General features: G+C 43.5%; 2 protein-coding genes and 3 non-coding genes across 5 annotated transcripts in view; 1 reads left to right on the top strand and 4 right to left on the bottom strand.

Annotated features, from left to right (window-relative positions):
• The window catches only part of LOC131138263 (uncharacterized), a 47,928-nt gene extending 46,367 nt beyond the window's left edge, over positions 1–1,561 (bottom strand). Inside the window, exon 1 of the mRNA XM_058087057.1 lies at positions 1,495–1,561. Within this exon, the coding sequence (XP_057943040.1) occupies positions 1,495–1,561 (67 nt within the window). The remainder of the gene's footprint in view (positions 1–1,494) is intronic.
• Positions 1,471–2,823, bottom strand: LOC131138262 (general transcription factor II-I repeat domain-containing protein 2A-like). The gene is made up of 2 exons (XM_058087056.1): positions 1,662–2,823; positions 1,471–1,565 (listed from the first exon to the last, which is right to left on the bottom strand). The coding sequence occupies exon 1, from the start codon at positions 2,821–2,823 to the stop codon at positions 1,666–1,668; it is 1,158 nt and encodes a 385-aa protein (XP_057943039.1). The 3' UTR covers positions 1,471–1,565; positions 1,662–1,665.
• A 9,589-nt stretch (positions 2,824–12,412) lies between these two features.
• trnaq-cug (transfer RNA glutamine (anticodon CUG)) lies at positions 12,413–12,484 on the bottom strand. Its single transcript has one exon. It is a non-coding gene; the product is annotated as a tRNA-Gln (tRNA).
• A 334-nt stretch (positions 12,485–12,818) lies between these two features.
• Positions 12,819–12,905, bottom strand: trnay-gua (transfer RNA tyrosine (anticodon GUA)). The gene is given in 2 exon segments: positions 12,819–12,854; positions 12,869–12,905. It is a non-coding gene; the product is annotated as a tRNA-Tyr (tRNA).
• Positions 12,906–15,195: 2,290 nt separating this feature from the next.
• On the top strand, positions 15,196–15,267 carry trnac-gca (transfer RNA cysteine (anticodon GCA)). The gene has a single exon. It is a non-coding gene; the product is annotated as a tRNA-Cys (tRNA).
• Positions 15,268–23,125: the final 7,858 nt, after the last annotated feature.

The raw sequence follows: 23,125 nt of genomic DNA, 5'->3' as shown, positions 1-23,125 counted from the left end.
ACAGCGAGAGAAACACATTTTCTCATTTTAGCTGTAACTCCACAGCAGTGCTTCTCAGCCACCTGAAACTGTTGCAGATGGAACGGGATGCGAAGCTGGGTCAGGCACAGTTGGAATGAGCCTCCTGGCACCTTCCGCTGGTTCACAATGACGCGCCGTATCATCCTTTGCTCACAATGTATTTGAGAGCGAACAAAGTGCTTTTTTGAACAATGGTTGTGTGAGCCAAGCAATAAAGCACATCACACTAAATTTGTTCCATAAGTGCCAAAACGCTCTTCTCTGAGCGAGTGGAGTGCTTTTTTGGACGTGGCACACATGTGCCATATATGGAGAAAAATTTTACCACAAAGCCTATAGGTTGCTTGAAATACATTATCACAGCGAGAGAAACACATTTTCTCATTTTAGCTGTAACTCCACAGCAGTGCTTCTCAGCCACCTGAAACTGTTGCAGATGGAACGGGATGCGAAGCTGCGTCAGGCACACTTAGAATGAGCCTCGTGGCACCTTCCGCTGGTTCACAATGACCCGCCGATCATCCTTTGCTCACAATGTATTTGAGAGCGAATACAGTGCTTTTTTTGAACAATGGTTGTGTGTGCCAAGCAATAAAGCACATCACACTTAATGTGTTCCATAAGTGCCAAAACGCTCTTCTCTGAGCGAGTGGAGTGCTTTTTTGGACGTGGCACACATGTGCCATATATGGAGAAATTTTTTACCACAAAGCCTATAGCAGGGGTCGGCAACCTTTCACACCAAAAGAGCCATTTGAACCCAGTTTCCACCTAAAAAAAACACTGAGAGCCGCAAATACATTTTGACATCTAAAATGGGGAAAAAACACATTTATTAGAAAGTAAAAAATAAACTAAAACTTATTAGTGCTTTGACTACCCTTTTGAAGATGGGCTATAAAGTGTTGCTTAAGAAATCCACAAAGTGCTACAGAGAAAATTAAATTTATTTTTTAATGAACACATTTTGAACATTCTGAACATTCTTGAACATTCACATTTTGAGTTCTTGAAAAATAATAACAATGTCTAAATGTCTCTTTCAAATAAATTAAAAGGCTGAACTTAAATAATCCATGTAGCAAACAAAAGCAAAAACGTGCTACAATGTCCTCATAAGCTTCTTGGATTTCGAGCATATTTTAAATTCAAACACCATCTGTTTATCTTTTAATAACTGCATAATATTTGTACAGACATTCAGTCACTTCACATTCTTTTGCTTTTTTTGCACTTTTTGTAGTTTGCACTTTTTGCTGGTTCCTTAAAAAAAAAAAGTTATATTAAACATTGCTCATTCGAACAGAGTCCAGATTGTAGATTCCTACACCAATGTTACAGCAAACTTGAAAAACTTTTTTTACTGTTCAGCAGAAAGAAAGAAAGAAAAAATCTAATTGTTCAATAAATCAATGAACTTGATCAAATCACTTAAATGATTAAATAAAAGTTGGAAATCAAGATGACGATCACTCCAAGCTTTTACAGCCTCTCTGAGCCAGAAAGCCTGAGCCACTGCCACATTGGCATGTAGCGGCATTGACCTGAATTAAAAAAAATAAATTGGGAAAAAAAGCACTGTGTCACTAAACAATGAAAAATAAATATTTGTAAAATATCTGCATAAATATTTATTTTACCTTGTTAATGGGACTTCTGCTCCTGAACCTCTGCGCTCAGCGTCTGCAAATCCGGGCTGTACGAAGTCACTTTCATTTTTACGCAGTACTGTAAGCTGTCATCTGCGAGGCGTGTACGGTGTTTGTTTTTAATGTAGTTCATGGTGGAGAATAGCTGCTCACATGCATATGTGGATCCGAAGATCGACAGGACTCCAAAGGCATATTTCTTCATGTTCATGTAGGTGTCGGGGATGGCATTCCAGGTTTCAAACATAAGTTTGTCCGGTCTTGGAAGGTTCTTAATATCACTCCATTTGTGATTCTGAGCAAGAGTGGCCTTCTGACGGGCAACATCTTCAAGATCGCCTGTCAAGCGTTTGAATTTGGATACCCACATGTCTTTGTCAGCTATGTCAGCCAACTCCAGCTCCAGATCAGGTTGACTCACACCTGGAAATGCAGTCACATTTAGCAGGGATGGATCGATGTTTAGGGGAGTGACGGGGAAGGACAGTGTTGTTTTTTCCTCTCTGAACTCACGGAATCGTTTTTCAAATGACGCTTGCATTGTGGTGATTGCAGACTGCAAATACTCTGAATTGATCAGCTTGTGATCTTGTTTGAACTCCCTTAAAGAGGGGAAGTGAGACAGTGTGCCTCTCTGCAAATCTCTGGATAAAACTGTCAGTTTGCGCTCAAACGCCAACACCTCCTCCAGCATGTTCAGCGCTGTGGCTCCTCTCCCCTGAAGAGTCGTGTTCAGCGTGTTCAGGTGTGCTGTCATGTCCACCATGAAGTGCAGCTTTTCCAGCCACTCTGGCTGTTCCAGCTCAGGGAAGGAGAGTCCTTTGCTTCTCAGGAAAGTTTTCAGCTCTTCCAGACATGCAGCAAAGCGTTTCAGCACCTCTCCTCTGGACAGCCACCGGACTCTGTTGTGCAGCAGCAGATCAGAGAACGTGCTCTCCACCTCATCCAATAATGCACGGAATTGGCGGTGATTTAAACCATTTGCCAATATTTTATTGACAATTTGAATGACAACATTCATGACCTCTGTGCATTCTGGAGGGAATGTTTGCGCGCACAATGCCTCTTGGTGCAGGATGCAGTGAAAAGTCAGAAGCTTTCTATCCAGTGATTTCTGCAGCAGCGCCACAAAGCCCCTGTGCGCTCCAGTCATGCTTGGTGCCCCATCGGTAGCTACTGACACTAGGTGGGTTGTTTTTATTTCTTTGGCTCGTAAACACTCAAAAACAGCCTCACAGACATCCTCCCCTCGTGTCTGGCATCTTAGTGGTATCAGCTCAACCATTTCTTCCTGCGGTCCAGTGGAGTTCACATATCGGCAGAACAGCGCTATTTGTTCAATATCATTTATGTCTTTTGACACATCACAGGCGATTGAGTACGCTGCAGCTGAATTGATGTCTTTAATTTGTTGTTTTGTGATATTTTCTGCCATTTTTATGGTTCTGTCTTTGACGGTCTTCGCAGAGAGAGGCATCTCTCTGATTTTCTGCACAATTTCAGACTTGTTTTTAAAGTCCGCGAATAGGTGTTCTGAAATCTTAAGGAATGATTCTTTCATATATTCTCCATCTGTGAACGGTTTCCCATGCCTGACTATTTCCATAGCGGCCACAAAACTTGCATGCGTAGATGAATTTGAAGACTTTACCCACCTCTTGAATTGATTTTTCGTCAGATCAGCCTTCCGTGCCAGTTCCTTAACAGCCTTTTTTCTCTCTTCTCCCTCGGGATATTTTTCAGCAAAGGCTGCGTGTGTATTATTGAAATGTCTTGCGACATTTGACCGTTTATTGTTGGCCAGTTTTTCACCACAAATTAGGCATACTGGTAGGCCACTCTCGTTAGAGGTGAAAGCAAATGAATCTGCCCAAGCATCAATGAACGATCTATTTTCCTATGATATCTTTCTTTTCTTAGATTTCTCCATATCTGTCCTTGTTGGGGTTGAAAATTGGTATGACGTTCGGGCGGGAATACCGGCTTTCGCGAGTCTGACGTGTTTTTTGAGCGACAAAAAACAATTAAATATACTTATTTATTAATATTTCAATATTTAATATTTCAAGATCGCATCAAGATCTTCCAATTTAGAACTAAAACACTAAAAAAATAACTAACACAAATAAAATACACATAAATACTTTTTTAAAGTAATTTATTTTCCCAAGCCACTCGGAGCCGCAGTTTAAGGATGAAAGAGCCGCATGCGGCTCCGGAGCCGCAGGTTGCCGACCCCTGGCCTATAGGTTGCTTGAAATACATTATCACAGCGAGAGAAACACATTTTCTCATTTTAGCTGTAACTCCACAGCAGTGCTTCTCAGCCACCTGAAACTGTTGCAGATAGAACGGGATGCGAAGCTGCGTCAAGCACACTTGGAATGAGCTTCCTGGCACCTTCCGCTGGCTCACAATGACATGACGAATCATGCTTTGCTCACAATGTGTTTGAGAGCGAATAAAGTGCTTTTTTGAACAATGGTTGTGTGTGCCAAGCAATAAAGCACATCACACTTAATGTGTTCCATAAGTGCCAAAACGCTCTTCTCTGAGCGAGTGGAGTGCTTTTTTGGACGTGGCACACATATGTCATATATGGAGAAATTTTTTACCACAAAGCCTATAGGTTGCTTGAAATACATTATCACAGCGAGAGAAACACATTTTCTCATTTTAGCTGTAACTCCACAGCAGTGCTTCTCAGCCACCTGAAACTGTTGCAGATAGAACGGGATGCGAAGCTGCGTCAAGCACACTTGGAATGAGCTTCCTGGCACCTTCCGCTGGTTCACAATGACGCGCCGTATCATCCTTTGCTCACAATGTATTTGAGAGCGAATAAAGTGCTTTTTTGAACAATGGTTGTGTGTGCCAAGCAATAAAGCACATCACACTAAATGTGTTCCATAAGTGCCAAAACGCTCTTCTCTGAGCGAGTGGAGTCCTTTTTTGGACGTGGCACACATATGCCATATATGGAGAAATTTTTTACCACAAAGCCTATAGGTTGCTTGAAATACATTATCACAGCGAGAGAAACACATTTTCTCATTTTAGCTGTAACTCCACAGCAGTGCTTCTCAGCCACCTGAAACTGTTGCAGATAGAACGGGATGCAAAGCTACGTCAGGCACGCTTAGAATGAGCCTCCTGGCACCTTCCGCTGGTTCACAATGACATGACGAATCATGCTTTGCTCACAATGTGTTTGAGAGCGAATAAAGTGCTTTTTTGAACAATGGTTGTGTGTGCCAAGCAATAAAGCACATCACACTTAATGTGTTCCATAAGTGCCAAAACGCTCTTCTCTGAGCGAGTGGAGTGCTTTTTTGGACGTGGCACACATGTGCCATATATGGAGAAAATTTTTACCACAAAGCCTATAGGTTGCTTGAAATACATTATCACAGCGAGAGAAACACATTTTCTCATTTTAGCTGTAACTCCACAGCAGTGCTTCTCAGCCACCTGAAACTGTTGCAGATAGAACGGGATGCGAAGCTGCGTCAAGCACACTTGGAATGAGCTTCCTGGCACCTTCCGCTGGTTCACAATGACGCGCCGTATCATCCTCTGCTCACAATGTATTTGAGAGCGAATAAAGTGCTTTTTTGAACAATGGTTGTGTGAGCCAAGCAATAAAGCACATCACACTAAACGTGTTCCATAAGTGCCAAAACGCTCTTCGGAGGCCTTTGTTTGAGCGAGTGGAGTGCTTTTTTGAACAATGGTTGTGTGAGCCAAAGCAATAAAGCACATCACACTAAATGTGTTCATAAGTGCCAAAACGCTCTTCGGAGGCCTTATTTGAGCGAGTGGAGTGCTTTTTTGGACGTGGCACACATGTGTCATATATGGAGAAAATTTTTACCACAAAGCCTATAGGTTGCTTGAAATACATTATCACAGCGAGAGAAACACATTTTCTCATTTTAGCTGTAACTCCACAGCAGTGCTTCTCAGCCACCTGAAACTGTTGCAGATGGAACGGGATGCGAAGCTGCGTCAGGCACACTTACAATGAGCCTCGTGGCACCTTCCGCTGGTTCACAATGACCCGCCGATCATCCTTTGCTCACAATGTATTTGAGAGCGAATACAGTGCTTTTTTTGAACAATGGTTGTGTGTGCCAAGCAATAAAGCACATCATACTAAATGTGTTCCAGAAGTGCCAAAACGCTCTTCTCTGAGCGAGTGGAGTGCTTTTTTGGACGTGGCACACATGTGCCATATATGGAGAAAATTTTTACCACAAAGCCTATAGGTTGCTTGAAATACATTATCACAGCGAGAGAAACACATTTTCTCATTTTAGCTGTAACTTCACAGCAGTGCTACACAGCCACCTGAAACTGTTGCAGATAGAACGGGATGCAAAGCTGCGTCAGGCACGCTTAGAATGAGCCTCCTGGCACCTTCCGCTGGTTCACAATGACGCGCCGTATCATCCTTTGCTCACAATGTATTTGAGAGCGAATAAAGTGCTTTTTTGAACAATGGTTGTGTGAGCCAAGCAATAAAGCACATCACACTAAACGTGTTCCATAAGTGCCAAAACGCTCTTCGGAGGCCTTCTTTGAGCGAGTGGAGTGCTTTTTTGAACAATGGTTGTGTGTGCCAAGCAATAAAGCACATCACACTAAATGTGTTCCATAAGTGCCAAAACGCTCTTCTCTGAGCGAGTGGAGTGCTTTTTTGGACGTGGCACACATATGCCATATATGAAGAAAATTTTTACCACAAAGCCTATAGGTTGCTTGAAATACATTATCACAGCGAGAGGAACACATTTTATCATTTTAGCTGTAACTCCACAGCAGTGCTTCTCAGCCACCTGAAACTGTTGCAGATGGAACGGAATGCGAAGCTGGGTCAGGCACAGTTGGAATGAGCCTCCTGGCACCTTCCGCTGGTTCACAATGACGCGCCGTATCATCCTTTGCTCACAATGTATTTGAGAGCGAACAAAGTGCTTTTTTGAACAATGGTTGTGTGAGCCAAGCAATAAAGCACATCACACTAAATGTGTTCCATAAGTGCCAAACCGCTCTTCTCTGAGCGAGTGGAGTGCTTTTTTGGACGTGGCACACATATGCCATATATGGAGAAATTTTTTACCACAAAGCCTATAGGTTGCTTGAAATACATTATCACAGCGAGAGAAACACATTTTCTCATTTTAGCTGTAACTCCACAGCAGTGCTTCTCAGCCACCTGAAACTGTTGCAGATGGAACGGGATGCGAAGCTGCGTCAGGCACACTTAGAATGAGCCTCGTGGCACCTTCCGCTGGTTCACAATGACCCGCCGATCATCCTTTGCTCACAATGTATTTGAGAGCGAATACAGTGCTTTTTTTGAACAATGGTTGTGTGTGCCAAGCAATAAAGCACATCACACTTAATGTGTTCCATAAGTGCCAAAACGCTCTTCTCTGAGCGAGTGGAGTGCTTTTTTGGACGTGGCACACATGTGCCATATATGGAGAAATGTTTTACCACAAAGCCTATAGGTTGCTTGAAATACATTATCACAGCGAGAGAAACACATTTTCTCATTTTAGCTGTAACTCCACAGCAGTGCTTCTCAGCCACCTGAAACTGTTGCAGATAGAACGGGATGCGAAGCTGCGTCAAGCACACTTGGAATGAGCTTCCTGGCACCTTCCGCTGGCTCACAATGACATGACGAATCATGCTTTGCTCACAATGTGTTTGAGAGCGAATAAAGTGCTTTTTTGAACAATGGTTGTGTGTGCCAAGCAATAAAGCACATCACACTTAATGTGTTCCATAAGTGCCAAAACGCTCTTCTCTGAGCGAGTGGAGTGCTTTTTTGGACGTGGCACACATGTGCCATATATGGAGAAAATTTTTACCACAAATCCTATAGGTTGCTTGAAATACATTATCACAGCGAGAGAAACACATTTTCTCATTTTAGCTGTAACTTCACAGCAGTGCTACACAGCCACCTGAAACTGTTGCAGATAGAACGGGATGCAAAGCTGCGTCAGGCACGCTTAGAATGAGCCTCCTGGCACCTTCCGCTGGTTCACAATGACGCGCCGTATCATCCTTTGCTCACAATGTATTTGAGAGCGAATAAAGTGCTTTTTTGAACAATGGTTGTGTGAGCCAAGCAATAAAGCACATCACACTAAACGTGTTCCATAAGTGCCAAAACGCTCTTCTCTGAGCGAGTGGAGTGCTTTTTTGGACGTGGCACACATATGCCATATATGGAGAAATTTTTTACCACAAAGCCTATAGGTTGCTTGAAATACATTATCACAGCGAGAGGAACACATTTTCTCATTTTAGCTGTAACTCCACAGCAGTGCTTCTCAGCCACCTGAAACTGTTGCAGATGGAACGGAATGCGAAGCTGGGTCAGGCACAGTTGGAATGAGCCTCCTGGCACCTTCCGCTGGTTCACAATGACGCGCCGTATCATCCTTTGCTCACAATGTATTTGAGAGCGAACAAAGTGCTTTTTTGAACAATGGTTGTGTGAGCCAAGCAATAAAGCACATCACACTAAATGTGTTCCATAAGTGCCAAAACGCTCTTCTCTGAGCGAGTGGAGTGCTTTTTTGGACGTGGCACACATGTGCCATATATGGAGAAAAATTTTACCACAAAGCCTATAAGTTGCTTGAAATACATTATCACAGCGAGAGAAACACATTTTCTCATTTTAGCTGTAACTCCACAGCAGTGCTTCTCAGCCACCTGAAACTGTTGCAGATAGAACGGGATGCGAAGCTGCGTCAAGCACACTTGGAATGAGCCTCCTGGCACCTTCTGCTGGTTCACAATGACGCGCCGTATCATCTTTTGCTCACAATGTATTTGAGAGCGAATGAAGTGCTTTTTTGAACAATGGTTGTGTGAGCCAAAGCAATAAAGCACATCACACTAAATGTGTTCATAAGTGCCAAAACGCTCTTCGGAGGCCTTATTTGAGCGAGTGGAGTGCTTTTTTGGACGTGGCACACATGTGTCATATATGGAGAAAAATTTTACCACAAAGCCTATTGGTTGCTTGAAATACATTATCACAGCGAGAGAAACACATTTTCTCATTTTAGCTGTAACTCCACAGCAGTGCTTCTCAGCCACCTGAAACTGTTGCAGATAGAACGGGATGCGAAGCTGCGTCAAGCACACTTGGAATGAGCTTCCTGGCACCTTCCGCTGGTTCACAATGACGCGCCGTATCATCCTTTGCTCACAATGTATTTGAGAGCGAATGAAGTGCTTTTTTGAACAATGGTTGTGTGAGCCAAGCAATAAAGCACATCACACTAAACGTGTTCCATAAGTGCCAAAACGCTCTTCGGAGGCCTTCTTTGAGCGAGTGGAGTGCTTTTTTGAACAATGGTTGTGTGTGCCAAGCAATAAAGCACATCACACTAAATGTGTTCCATAAGTGCCAAACCGCTCTTCTCTGAGCGAGTGGAGTGCTTTTTTGGACGTGGCACACATATGCCATATATGGAGAAATTTTTTACCACAAAGCCTATAGGTTGCTTGAAATACATTATCACAGCGAGAGAAACACATTTTCTCATTTTAGCTGTAACTCCACAGCAGTGCTTCTCAGCCACCTGAAACTGTTGCAGATAGAACGGGATGCGAAGCTGCGTCAGGCACGCTTAGAATGAGCCTCCTGGCACCTTCCGCTGGTTCACAATGACGCGCCGTATCATCCTTTGCTCACAATGTATTTGAGATCGAATAAAGTGCTTTTTTGAACAATGGTTGTGTGAGCCAAGCAGTAAAGCACATCACACTAAACGTGTTCCATAAGTGCCAAAACGCTCTTCGGAGGCCTTCTTTGAGCGAGTGGAGTGCTTTTTTGAACAATGGTTGTGTGTGCCAAGCAATAAAGCACATCACACTAAATGTGTTCCATAAGTGCCAAAACGCTCTTCTCTGAGCGAGTGGAGTGCTTTTTTGGACGTGGCACACATATGCCATATATGGAGAAATTTTTACCACAAAGCCTATAGGTTGCTTGAAATACATTATCACAGCGAGAGAAACACATTTTCTCATTTTAGCTGTAACTCCACAGCAGTGCTTCTCAGCCACCTGAAACTGTTGCAGATGGAACGGGATGCGAAGCTGGGTCAGGCACAGTTGGAATGAGCCTCCTGGCACCTTCCGCTGGTTCACAATGACGCGCCGTATCATCTTTTGCTCACAATGTACGTATTTGAGAGCGAATGAAGTGCTTTTTTGAACAATGGTTGTGTGAGCCAAAGCAATAAAGCACATCACACTAAATGTGTTCATAAGTGCCAAAACGCTCTTCGGAGGCCTTCTTTGAGCGAGTGGAGTGCTTTTTTGGACGTGGCACACATGTGCCATATATGGAGAAAATTTTTACCACAAAGCCTATAGGTTGCTTGAAATACATTATCACAGCGAGAGAAACACATTTTCTCATTTTAGCTGTAACTCCACAGCAGTGCTTCTCAGCCACATGAAACTGTTGCAGATAGAACGGGATGCAAAGCTGCGTGAGGCACACTTGTAATGAGCCTCCTGGCACCTTCCGCTGGCTCACAATGACATGACGTATCATGCTTTGCTCACAATGTGTTTGAGAGCGAATAAAGTGCATTTTCGAACAATGGTTGTGTATGCCAAGCAATAAAGCACATCACACTAAATGTGTTCCATAAGTGCCAAAACGCGCTTCGGAGGCCTTCTCTGAGCGAGTGGAGTGCTTTTTTGGACGTGGCACACATGTGCCATATATGGAGACATTTTTTACCACAAATCCTATAGGTTGCTTGAAATACATTATCACAGCGAGAGAAACACATTTTCTCATTTTAGCTGTAACTCCACAGCAGTGCTTGTCAGCCACCTGAAACTGTTGCAGATAGAACGGGATGCGAAGCTGCGTCAGGCACACTTGGAATGAGCCTCCTGGCACCTTCCGCTGGCTCACAATGAGCCATGCTTTGCTCACAATGTGCCCGGGGGAGGGGCTCGCAGGCGAGCGCATGGTGGTCGGGCCTTCACCCGTGGAGCCCAGCCGGGCCCATCCCGAAGAAGCCACACGGGATCTCCCCCTCGTAGACCCACCACCTACGGGGGCAAGCATAAGGGTCTGGTGCAATGTGTGTTGGTGGCGGTCAAGGGCGGGTGCGTAGGCGACCTGGACTTCGGTGGCCAAATCTGGTTCTTGGGACATGGAATGTCACTTCGCTGGTGGGGAAGGAACCTGAACTTGTGCGAGAGGTTGAGATATTCCGACTAAACATAGTCGGACTCACCTCGACCCACAGTTTGGGTTCCGGAACCAAACTCCTCGAGAGGGGCTGGACCTTGTTCTACTCTGGAGTTCCTGCAGGGGAGAGGCGGCGAGTTGGTGTGGGCTTATTAATAGCCCCCCGGCTTGGTGCCTCTGTGTTAGTGTCAGCCTCGGTGAACGAGAGGGTCATTTCCCTACGCCTTCGGGCTGGGGAAAGGGTCCTGACTGTCATTTGTGCGTACGCACCAAATGGCAGTTCGGTGTGATGTTATTGGACTTCTGTGCAAACCACAGTTTGTCCATAACTAACACCATGTTCGAACATAGGGATGTCCATAAGTGCACTTGGCAGCAGGACACCCTAGGCCGCAGGTCTATGATCGACTTTGTAGTCGTATCATCAGACCTGCGTCCGCATGTTCTGGACTCACGGGTGAAGAGAGGGGCTGAGCTGTCAACTGATCACCACCTGGTGATGAGTTGGATTAGATGGCGGGGGACGATGCTGGACAGACCTGGTAGAACCAAACGAGTAGTGAGGGTGTGCTGGGAACGTCTGGCAGAGTCTCCCGTTCGTCGAGTCTTCAACTCTCACCTCTGGCAGAGCTTCACCTGCATACCGGGGGAGGACCGGGATATTGAGTCCGAATGGGCCATATACCGTGCCTCCATAGAGGAAGCACAGTCTGAGGACACATACGTGGACAGTGCCATCACCGTGGCTGAGGTATCTGGGGTGGTTAAGACGCTCCTCAGTGGCAAAACTCCGGGGGTGGACGAGTTCTGCCCAGAATTCCTCAAGGCTCTGGATGTTGAGGGACTGTCTTGGCTGACACGTCTCTTCAACATCGCATGGAAGTCGGGAACTGTACCTTTGGATTGGCAGACCGGGGTGGTGGTCCCCCCTTTTCAAGAAGGGTGACCGGAGGGTGTGTTCCAACTACCGGGGGATGCCCAAGGCTGCTTGGTTCTACTTGATTAAATGTAGTGCATAGTTATATGAGTGAGACACAAAAAATAGGAGACAAACATACATGAAAATAGGAGACACACATACATGAGACACAAAAAATAGGAGACAAACACACATGAAATCCTTCAACTTTTGATGTGATTGTCCAGGATTCAAGTCCCTGTTCAGGTGACCAGGTCTGAGGTCCACTTGCAAACGCCTCCTTTTTGCATCAAAATACGAGGACCACAGGACAATCCCTTGGTACTTTATGGAAACTACACGAGGAGCCTGGCTTTTAACTGGAACTGGAAAGACTTGTGGCCCCGCACACAAACCAAGTATCTTCTGATCAGCTGATCCTTGACATCAGCTGTCACAGACATTGGCGTCGTTTGGGGACCTCATCCTGATCCACGGTTACCACTGATTTGTAGAGTAAGTCAATAAGTCATCATACTCTTACTGTTAAAGGAAGACACAGTCCAAACACTCGATTGCTGCAGGGCAAGTAGGTTCCACCAAGACTTGAACTTGGATCGCTGGATTCAGAGTCCAGAGTGCTAACCATTACACCATGGAACCGTTTGTTTTGGATGTGACTGGCACCTTCTGGTGTAACAATGGAGGCTTTGCAAACCAGGACACCAACTTTACTCTTTGATGAGCGCAAAGTATTTTGGTATCCAGGGGTCTTGTGCTCTCACAGAAATGGCTGTCCTTTTTCAACAGGAGTTGAGACGAAATGTATTAAAATCGACAGACTGCATTGGTCACTCAATCAGAATTTCTCCGTTTGCCAATTTCAGACTGTGTGACAAAGACTCAAGTCCAACTCCATTGACAGGAAAGCGAAGGTCCTTCAGACAAGGCGGTACTGCCATTTTTTCCTGGCAGACATAACATAAGAAACACCTTGTCCTTCGAGCCGGACTCGAACCAGCAACCTAAGGATGCCAGCTTGAACCACTACAGACCTCCGCTCTTCCAACTGAGCTATCGAAGGTCTGTTGCTTTGGGGCGAGTGAGTACGGCCGGGCGTTCAACGGCGTTGAGGTTGCGGGCTCTAACACGCTGTGGCTGAGAATGCCACTATGGACAGGATTTGGATTAGATAATCAAGTCTTGTGATGGAGAGTCTCAGGTGAAAGTCTCAGGTGGAGAGGTGGACGTTTCTGGTCTAATTCAGAGGTCATCAGTTGGTCCCGAAAACGGTCTTGGCACTTCTTTTTACGATAAAAGGTATGAAAACAGCAATGTTGCATTGGCCCGGAATCGGACCCGGGTATCCCACGTGGATCGATCCTGGATTCATTTCCGATCCCAACATCTCTTCTACAAAAGGCAAAGAACTCCTAGGAGACTGCGGGCATTGATCCCACAACAAGACAAGACAAGGTGCTAGACAGGAGAATTGATACTGGACTCATTTCCGATCCCAACATTCATTCATTCATTCATTCATTCATTTTCTACCGCTTTTCCTCACGAGGGTCGCACGGGGTGCTGGAGCCTATCCCAGCTGTCTTGGGGCGGGAGGTGGGGTCCACCCTGGACTGGTGGCCAGCCAATCCCAGGGCACATATAGACAAACAACCATTCACACTCACATTCATACCTATGGACAACTTGCAGTGGCCAATTAACCTAGCATGTTTTTGGAATGGGGGAGGAAACTGGAGTACCCGGAGAGAACCCACGCATGCACGCATGAACATGCAAACTCCCAGGGTGGAGATGGCCGAGGGTGGAATTGAACCCTGGTCTCCTAGTTGTGCGGTCGCCGCCACCGTGCAGCCCGATCCTAACATCTCTTCTACAAAAGGCAACAAACTCCTAGGAGACTGCGGACATTGATCCCACAACAAGACAACACAAGGTGTTAGACAGGAGAATGCAGTTAGGACTGGGTTTAGGTTAGGACTGGGTTTAGGGTGATACCTATGGCTGTATTTGGCGTAGATATCGGGATTGGGGCCCGGATTAGTGTTTGGTACTTGGGAACATTTAATCACAAAAAACAAAAGTGATTTTTGAGAATGCGGGCACTGATCCGGCTACCTCTCACATGCTAAGCGAGCACTCTACCATTTGAGCTCACTCCCCTGCTGGTGCAGCGTTGGCAGAGAAGGTCCAGTCTCAGAACTATTTTGGTTCCTTTGCTGGACTACGTCAAAGCGACACAGTCTCTGCCTTTCAGAGTGCAGCCATGGTGCAGTCCCTGGTGGTCTCGTGGCTGGGACTCGGTGCTGTCACAGCTGTGGCCTGGGTTCGATTCCCGATCAGGGAACTGACAAGAGCAGAGTTATCCATTTCCCGGCAAGAACCAAAAACTCTGACTCGAAAGTGCTGATTGCTGCTCCCAGTTGCTTCTAATTCGTCTGCGATTAAAACTTGAATTTTAGAGTCAGGTTAATTGAGAAGATTTGCAAGCTAGCCAGGAGTTGAAACTAGAATCTTCTGAGCTGCGTTATCCTTTGCCCCACTATTCGTAAAAAAAAAGGACCTGTCATTTAAGGTTAGCTCCTGGATTGTCACTGTTTCGCCAAGACTACAATTGGGTTGAGAGAAAAGTACTTTTTAGACAAGACAATAACAAAAGCAACACACACCTGCCATGACCCGGGGTTGGTGCAGACACAACAATGAGTACGAACCATGATACGATTATGTCATCCACTGCGCCACTAGCCATTCAACAAAAGAACCTGTAGGTTAAGGTTGGGTTCTAACTAGGCTGCCACACTTTCTGCAACATCAAAACACTGATTCAGATGTTGGGACTCATTTGGAGTCAAGAAGACCATGTCAACAAAGGTCCTGCAGTAGATGAGGTGACCGAGAGCTTAAGGTGCTGGACTGCTAATCCATTGTGTTCTGCGCGCATGGGTTTGAATCCCATCCTCATGGGACTATACCAATGCAGTAGTTTTGACACCACCTGTGTTTTTAGGAAACATAATTAGAATGCAATTAATCAAAGTATCAAATACGATGTTGGAGAATGCAGGCATCGATTCCACTTCATCAATGAAATTTTCCGCATGTTGCACAATTTTCCACAGGAAAGAAATCTTGACGATGTATCACCAAAAGTGCTGAACCGCCTAATGTGGGGCTCGAACTAGCACACAAGGAATAACATGTTTAAGTAAACCTTTTGGACCTCGATGATCCATCAAGAAGTGAACCTTTGTTGGTTCAATTCTCCCAGTCACCATGAGGATGTGTGCTGGTTTAGTGCATATGCAGAACTTATTCAGTGCCCATCGTGTCACCATGTTGCGTGTGCTTGAGGGGGTATAGCTCAGTGGTAGAGCATTTGACTGCAGATCAAGAAGTCTCCAGTTCAAATCCGGATGTCCCCTAATGCACTCCCTGGGTTTAAGAATACTCTAAGAGTACATGAATGCATGGCTCACAATAGCAACAGCTCCTTTGGTCAAGCCAACTCAAGTGAGGTTGGTTTTGGTTTGATTCCATAAAGTTATGGGAAAGTTACTGTTGTAATCCCAGATTGTATCCATTTTTGTTGCGTTTTGTTCGCCTTTGTGGGGAGCTTTGTAGTACATGTCACATGTGTACTACACATGACATTAGAAAGGATTGAATTTCTTCAACAGAATAAGACTTTTGATTCATAAACATTTTGTTGAAGAAATGCCTTTTCATGTCATATGAACTACAATTTTCCCTGCCAAGGTGAAATCTTTGTCCATTTGGACAATTGCCAATCTGCCCCCACTTTGGACACATCGTCATGTTTCATTGTTTCTGAGTTTCGCCAGTACTCTTATAACCCCCCCCACTCCGGGTTTCCATAGTGTAGTTGTTATCCCGTTTGCCTCACACGCAAAAGGCCCCCTGTTTAAAACTGGGTGGGAACATTGCCTTTCTATTCCCTCTTTTACAAAATGACCAAGGTGACACATGGGAACAAGGATAGGGGTTTGATCTCTGAAAGTCAAACACGAGCAACTGCTGAGCACCTGAAACCCAGGTTCAAATCCGGGTCATGGCAAGTGGATGCTCCTTTTGTTGTTGTCTTGTCAAAAAGGACTTATCTCTCTGGACCCAATTTCACGCTTGGTGAAACAGTGACAATCCAGAACCTAGACTTAAACTGCAGGTGCTTTTGCTGGAGGGCTAGTGGGGCAATGGATAACACGTCTGACTAAGGCAAAGAACTCCTTGGAGACTGCGGGCATTGATCCCACAACAAGACAAGACAAGGTGCTAGACAGGAGAATGCGGTTAGGACTGGGTTTAGGATGATACCTATGGCTGTATTTGGCCGAGATATCGGGATTGGGGCCCGGATTAGTATTCGATACTTGGGAACATTTAATCACAAAAAACAAAAGAGCTTTTGGAGAATGTGGGCATTGATCCCACTACCGCTCACATGCGAAGCGAGCGCTCTCCCATTTGAGCTAATTCCCCTGCTGGTGTGACGTTGGCAGAGAAGGTCCAGGCTCGGAATAATTTTGGTTCCTTTGCTGGAGTACGTCAAAGTGACACAGTCTCTCAGAGTGCAGCCATGATGCAGGCCCTGGTGGCGTAGTGGCTGGGACTTGGTGCAAAACAGGATTTTATTTTTCATTTAAGGAATACAGCCAGAGTCCGCCCGATCCTCTCTCGGGCAAATAGAGAGAGATGCTGATCCATGCTTTTATTTCCAGTCGTATTGACTATTGCAATGCCCTGCTTTCTGGTCTTCCTAAAAGAAACATCACAAGTCTACAACTTTTACAGAACAACTTCTGCTGCATGTGTGCTGACGAGGACCAGAAGGCAGGTGCATATTACACTGCTTCTAAAATCACTGCATTGGCTCCCTGTATGTTTCAGGATCCATTTGAAGGTTCTCTTAATGGTTTTTAAATGTCTTAGGTTTGTGGGCCTTCTTATTTTTCTGAATTTCTTTTACGTTATGACCATCGTTATGACATCACAATCGTGGCTTGAAAGGTTTAAAAGTAAGCTGTAAAATTAACATTTTTACAAATTATATTTTTACAAATAGGCTCAAGACCCCCCTATTTAATTTGGCTTTTAACTCTTGCTCCTAGTATACTATTTTTTTAACTTTTGAACTTGACTGTTATCTAATGATTATTTTATACCCTATACCTTTTATTTTGGATCTTAACCAAATGTTTTTATAGTTTTACACATGCTTATTTTAGTTTTTATTAATGTTCCTATAGATTTCATTTTTATGTTTATTTCTATATATACATTAAGGAGAAGACCACAAGGAGAAGACCACAAAGAGATGCGCACAAGGAATAATTCTCACTTGTGGCCACTCAGACTGGCATTATTTCACCAATCCTGTTCAAAGCTCAGCACTTCATATGATTTCCATAGTGTTGTGGTTACCATGTGTCCCTAACCTGTGAAAGGTCCCCAGTTCAAAACTGTCATAAATAAGCAGGGTGACATGGCAGTCATAGCAGAGGATAGTTTCCATCGATCGGTCTAAAGCAAGGAAGGCTTTTGCTCAGGAAAACCGAAATCTGTGACCCCGTGGTGAAGTTAGTTTCACGTTGGATATCCTCCTCCGTAGAAACGGCGGTCGCTCTCCTCACTGTGCCGGGCTGCTCTCTCCTGCTGCGGGGAGCTCACACGGAAGTCCCACCCTCTATGCCGCTTGTTAGGACTAGGGACTGTCAATAAATTTCCATTCATTTCTATTCCATTGAAGAGAGTTTGCTAAAAAAATGTTTAAATCACACCAGAAATTGATCCACAACCGTGTCAAATAATTAGTCATACCCTAAAAACATTTGGCACGCCCATTTTTAGAAGTTTTATATTTTATTGGGCTTCATATGACATTTTAACATTAAAAATTCAAAGATTTTGTATTATAGCATGCAGGCCATGCGACCTTGACCCTTCAAATCACTTTATGTTAATCACCTTATATTAATATTACAATGCATACCTTAAACTGTTGGTGAGCTATAATAGATTAATTATTTGAGTGGTGTTCTCGCTGCCTTCAGGGAAAAGACACTGGTCTATTTGCTCCAGGGCCAACTGACTGGTCGACAGCCTGTATCCTCAAAACAACTGGAACTGCTAAAGGGACACCATTTGTCGGATTGTTTTCATTGTCCCCATCTCATGTCCTGCGCTGCCCTGTCCAGCTGCTGAACTTTGGGTTACTGTGTTATTACCTTCTGCACAAACTATTGCTGGAGTATTAAAAAGCAGTATATTAACTCCATCTGTGAAGTTTGGTGTTATGCACGTGCTATGCTGCATAAAAAAATCATCGACAAATGTATTGATTGAATTATTGGGCTAATATTTTGAATGACTTACAATAAATCCATTTCATATGAAAACTGCCCTCGTAGTACTATGCACACCTTTTTGTTTTTCAAATAATGTTTAATCAGATTTAATATGAATTTGTTACACAAGTCATTATCAATACCTTCCAGGTCATATGACCTTTGACCTACAAACCACTTTGTATCAGAAGGAATTGTCTGTTAGTACCATACACACCTTTTTGATTTGGTACTTAACTTTACTAGGATTTGTGATTAATTTTTTACACAAATCATTATCAATAGCTTCTAGGTCATACGACCCTTGACCTCCAAACCACTTTGTATCAGTTGGACATGTCTGCTAGTACCGTACACGCCTTATTGCTTTGCTACTCAACTTTGCTAGGATTTTATGTAATTTTTTTAAATGAACTATTATCAATAGCTTCCAGGTCATGTGACCTTTGACCTCCAAACCACTTTGTATCAGTAGGAATTGTCTGCTAGTACCATACAGGCATTTCTGCTTTGCTACTCAACTTTCCTAAGATTTTATATAAAAAATGTTTACACAAATACCAATAGCGCCCAGGTCAGGACCCTTGACCTCCAAACCACTTTGTATCAGTCGGACTCTTATGATGGTACCATAGGAGTGGCAGTCAATCAGGCCGGGAATACTATTAACTAAATGCTAAAGTGTACAAATAAGTCTTGAGTTGAGACTTTAACATTTCCACTGAGGTAACAGCTCTAGTATCAGCAGTTAGGGCATTCCACAATGTTGGAGGCCCAATAGAAAAGCCTCTCGAGCCCGCATTCTTCTTTCTTGTCCTTGTTGGGGCGTTGTGGCTCAAATGGTAGAGTGGTCGTACCAGAAGGTACTTACGGCAGCAGGCTTTAAAAACTAGACATTGGAAGACCAGAAAGCAGCACAAGCAGCACACAGTAATAGAGGTGAGACATGACAAATGCATGGAGTAGGTTCTCTGCATCAGAAGTGGATAGAAGTCGATACATAGAACAAGAGGTGTCCAAACAATGAGGCAAAGTTGCAACAAAAGCACAACTCAGGGAGCATTCATTCTTTCATTAATTTTTTACTGCTTATCCTCACAAGGGTTGCGTGCATGCTGGAGCCTATCCCAGCTGTCTTAGGGAATACACCCTGGACTGGTGGCCAGCCAATCCCAGGGCACATATAGACAAACAACCATATTCACACTCACATTCATACCTATGGCCAATTTGGAGTGGCCAATTAACCTAGCATATTTTTGGAATGGGATAGGAAACCGAAGTGACCAGAGAAAAACCCACGCATGCACGGGGAGATCATGCAAACTCCACACAGAAGGTGGAATCGAACTCAAGTTTCCTAGCTGTGTGGCCTGCACACTAACCACTCGACACAGTGCAGCCTACTCAAGGAGCAGTCCAAGTTAAAACAAAAACACTGTAGTTAAAGGGATTCAGGAAAATGACGAGTTAGGTGCTGGAACCAAAAACACAGAGGCAGAAACCAGTGGGCAGGTACTCAGTACAATACAGGTAAAAGCCAGAAAGTGAGGGGTCAAAGCGTTCGTGCACATTGCAGAGCAATCGGAGGGTGTGCAACAGGCTCACACAAGGAACTTGGAAGTTGCTTTCAGTACAATCTGGTGGTTTGCAGCTAGGAGCAGGGATGATAAGTAATCCCAGGGCTATTGGGCTCTGGTGTGCAGAAGAAGCCAGCCTGCTTGTCAAGTTCCCTTTGGTTTCATACAATCCCCACTTGAAGGGGATGAGCCATCTACCCAGAGATGTAGGAAGCGTATTCACTCAATAAATAAGCGGCTTGTCCTGTTTTGCATCTTTTATTTTCATTTGCAATTTAGGGTGCAGTTTGCCACTTGAAATTAGGTGAAAAACCTTTCAATAAAAAAAAAGAAAGAAAAAGGAACACATTTAAATTCTGTGCAAAGTCACAAATCCCATGCCTTACAAATTACTGCAATAGAGAATAAGCAAATTAAGCTTTAATACAATACCAGGTAAGCATGAATCAGGTATGAATTCCACCACTTCCCATATATTTATTGCTGTTTTTATTTATATATTTTATATATATATTTTAATGTGTTCTTAAATTATTACCAATTATAATAAATAAATAAAATTCAGTTAGCTTTCAAATCATTTCCAAACCAAAGTGAAATAAACGTACTTAATACATACGCAACACTATAAGCTAACTATTTACACCCGTCACAATTTCAACCACATTAAATCAAGTTAGCCACGATGCCAGCAAGCGTTTAACTCAACAATCAGTGCACGTGAGCATCAAACAGTGACAAGCCACGCACTAGACGCCGTGGCTAAGCTATCGTTAGCACAGCTTCTTCACATTGACACAGTTTGGCGTCTTACCGGCTGCCTCTCTGGTGTTTGTAGATGCTCTGATCTGTATGGGCGACTTACAACGATAGATAAACAGTCTCTGCCTGGTGCTGCTGCTTGTCTGCTTCACCTGTGCTGGTGTGCGCCACTTATACCGGTCCGGCCGCGATCGATGTCACGAAGGTTCCGCCTCCCATTTTTGCTGACGTGTCTAAATCTCAAGTTTGACTTAACACTGCTGCCAATCAAGGTGTACTAAAAGAGAAGAGGCAGCAGGAGGCAGCAGAGCAACAACACAGATCATGACAGTTTTATGTAACATGGTAATTGTAGCTTACCCTTTTCCCTGGCATAGTAAATCTGTTTAGCATGTAAGGGTATCTAGATCTGCCGTAAAGGCTGGACAAGACACAAAAACACTTAAAACACAATGTTCTGCCAACATCAACTTTTATTGGCACAGAGGACACAGCCAGTGATTATCTTCAGCTTTCTTGAGATCGTCAATTTTTATTCCAACGCATTCCCCGTGAAACCACCGGTCACATATGTTACATTGAATCTGTCATATTGGGAAAAAAATTAAACTGTCAAAATCAACAATTAATGTCCTGTAAATGTAATGTCATTCTGTATTATCAATCTTACCCAACCAGTATCACTCTTCACAGCCGATGTAGCTGTGGCAGCAGTAGATAGGTCTTTGGAGGCACAGATCGCACACCAGGAATCCATTTGGAAAACTACAAAATCATTATATTTTCAATGAGTGCATTAAAAATGTACCTTATAAATTGATGACCCATCTGATCCCTGCAGAAGTTCAAGGGCCATTGTTTCTCTTTCAGTTCTCATGCTGTCTGTCGTTGTAGAAAACATTATATTGGGGATCCTTGGAAACGTCTGAATAATTTCCTTTGCCATCTAGACATAATTTTGTTAATAGAGTAGGTTTCAAGTCCAATTATGCTCAATTGTATTCCGTAAATTACCTTGGCTACGATGACACCACAACTGCTGATGGAAATCCTTTTGCAGTGGATGTTTCATCATTGTCCCTTCCCAATCAATATCAATCCAGTCTTTTGCTTTGTGGTGCACCCTTCTCATGTGCAGGTATTCCCTGGAAAAAAACATGTATTATTTTACACAATGTGAGTTGTAAGCATAAATATTTACTTTAGTTTTTTCGCAGCCATTTATGACGCCTTCTTTTCTGCAGCGTGTCCACTCGGATCTAACAGGTACACTGTTTGTTGTTCCACATGAACAAACTGCAACAAAAAGGCAATATATAAAGTCAGTTTAGTTAGCTAATGTAATGCAAAGTCTTTTTTGTCATTAAAACAATTACGAACCAGCAAATTCCAGTGATTGCTGTTAACATTGACAGCTGCAAGAACTGCGTCGTAACCTGCCAGATCAACCTATTAAAAGAAAAGGGAGTGGGGTCATGGTCATACATGCAACACAACTAATATTTTCAACATAGTTTGCTGAATTTTTTTGCTGCTTGTTCAATGGTTAACAACCAGTTGTTAATAGTTCCTGAAAAACCTGTAGTTACTAACATTTTAAAATCTACTGATGCATCTGTTTTCATGATGGTGATGCCTTCCATTTTTACTATTGGATTCGTTACAATAGTTATATTGACATAAACATTTACCAGGTATTAATTATTATATTATTTATAGCTTAACCCGACTACTATAGTTATTGGTAAGCCGGTGGGCATTTTGGTTACTGTTACATTTTTGTGCCATTCTGCTATAGTGCCCTTAAAACCAGGATGCATTGTTCGGTTTTCTGGCCAAGCGTATGTGCTATAATCTTCACTGCTCAGCACGATGCCCCAGAGTCTAGGACTCTGAAGTCCCCTGCGTCACAGACGGGTCTTTACCTTCCTCGTCAAACTCCCGAACAATGACTACTTTACAATGTGATTGATGTACCCAAGTACTTCTTTCTGCAATTTCAATGTCGTTGATGTCGTTACAAGACTTGATAAGGTCCTTCCCACTTGGAAGAGTGTCAGTGTTTTCTTTTTACACTTTTATTTAGCTCAAAAAAGTCCATGTATATTCCTTGAAATAATATTGTGGTTTTGGAAATTGGCCACGCCGAGGTCGCAAGCTGCCCTGGGCATTGTGTTTTGTACATGTTAAACATGCTTTACAATTTTTTTTATTTTTTTTAATAAGAATTAAATCCATACGTTGTACAGTGGATGTTAATAGTGTGACACACATCCCTCCTGTTGAGACATGTGTAAAACCATGGCTCAAAATAGCGTCCCACTTATGCAAATTTTTTGGCAAGATTGGTTTATTATCTGTCGACATATAAACATTTTTGTCCAAGGTTGCTTTATTCCTCTTAAGCCAGTGGTCAATTTCCTGTTTTGGACTCTGTTGTTGCATGTCTGCCAGGATCTCAAAGTCTACTTGTAATTTTTCAGTGTTAAGATGGTTCTGTTCTTTTAGTGCCGCTTGTTTTGCCATTTTATCAGCGAACACATTTCCTAATGATATCGGATCTGTATTATTTGTAA

The sequence above is a fragment of the Doryrhamphus excisus genome, chromosome 11 (assembly GCF_030265055.1).
Source record: "Doryrhamphus excisus isolate RoL2022-K1 chromosome 11, RoL_Dexc_1.0, whole genome shotgun sequence".
Lineage (NCBI taxonomy): Eukaryota > Metazoa > Chordata > Actinopteri > Syngnathiformes > Syngnathidae > Doryrhamphus > Doryrhamphus excisus.
This window is presented reverse-complemented; position numbering and strand designations above follow the sequence as displayed.

Coding starts and splice junctions, on each gene's coding strand:
- LOC131138262 (XM_058087056.1), bottom strand. CDS start 2,823: ATGACTGGAGCGCACAGGGGCTTTGTGGCGCTGCTGCAGAAATCACTG.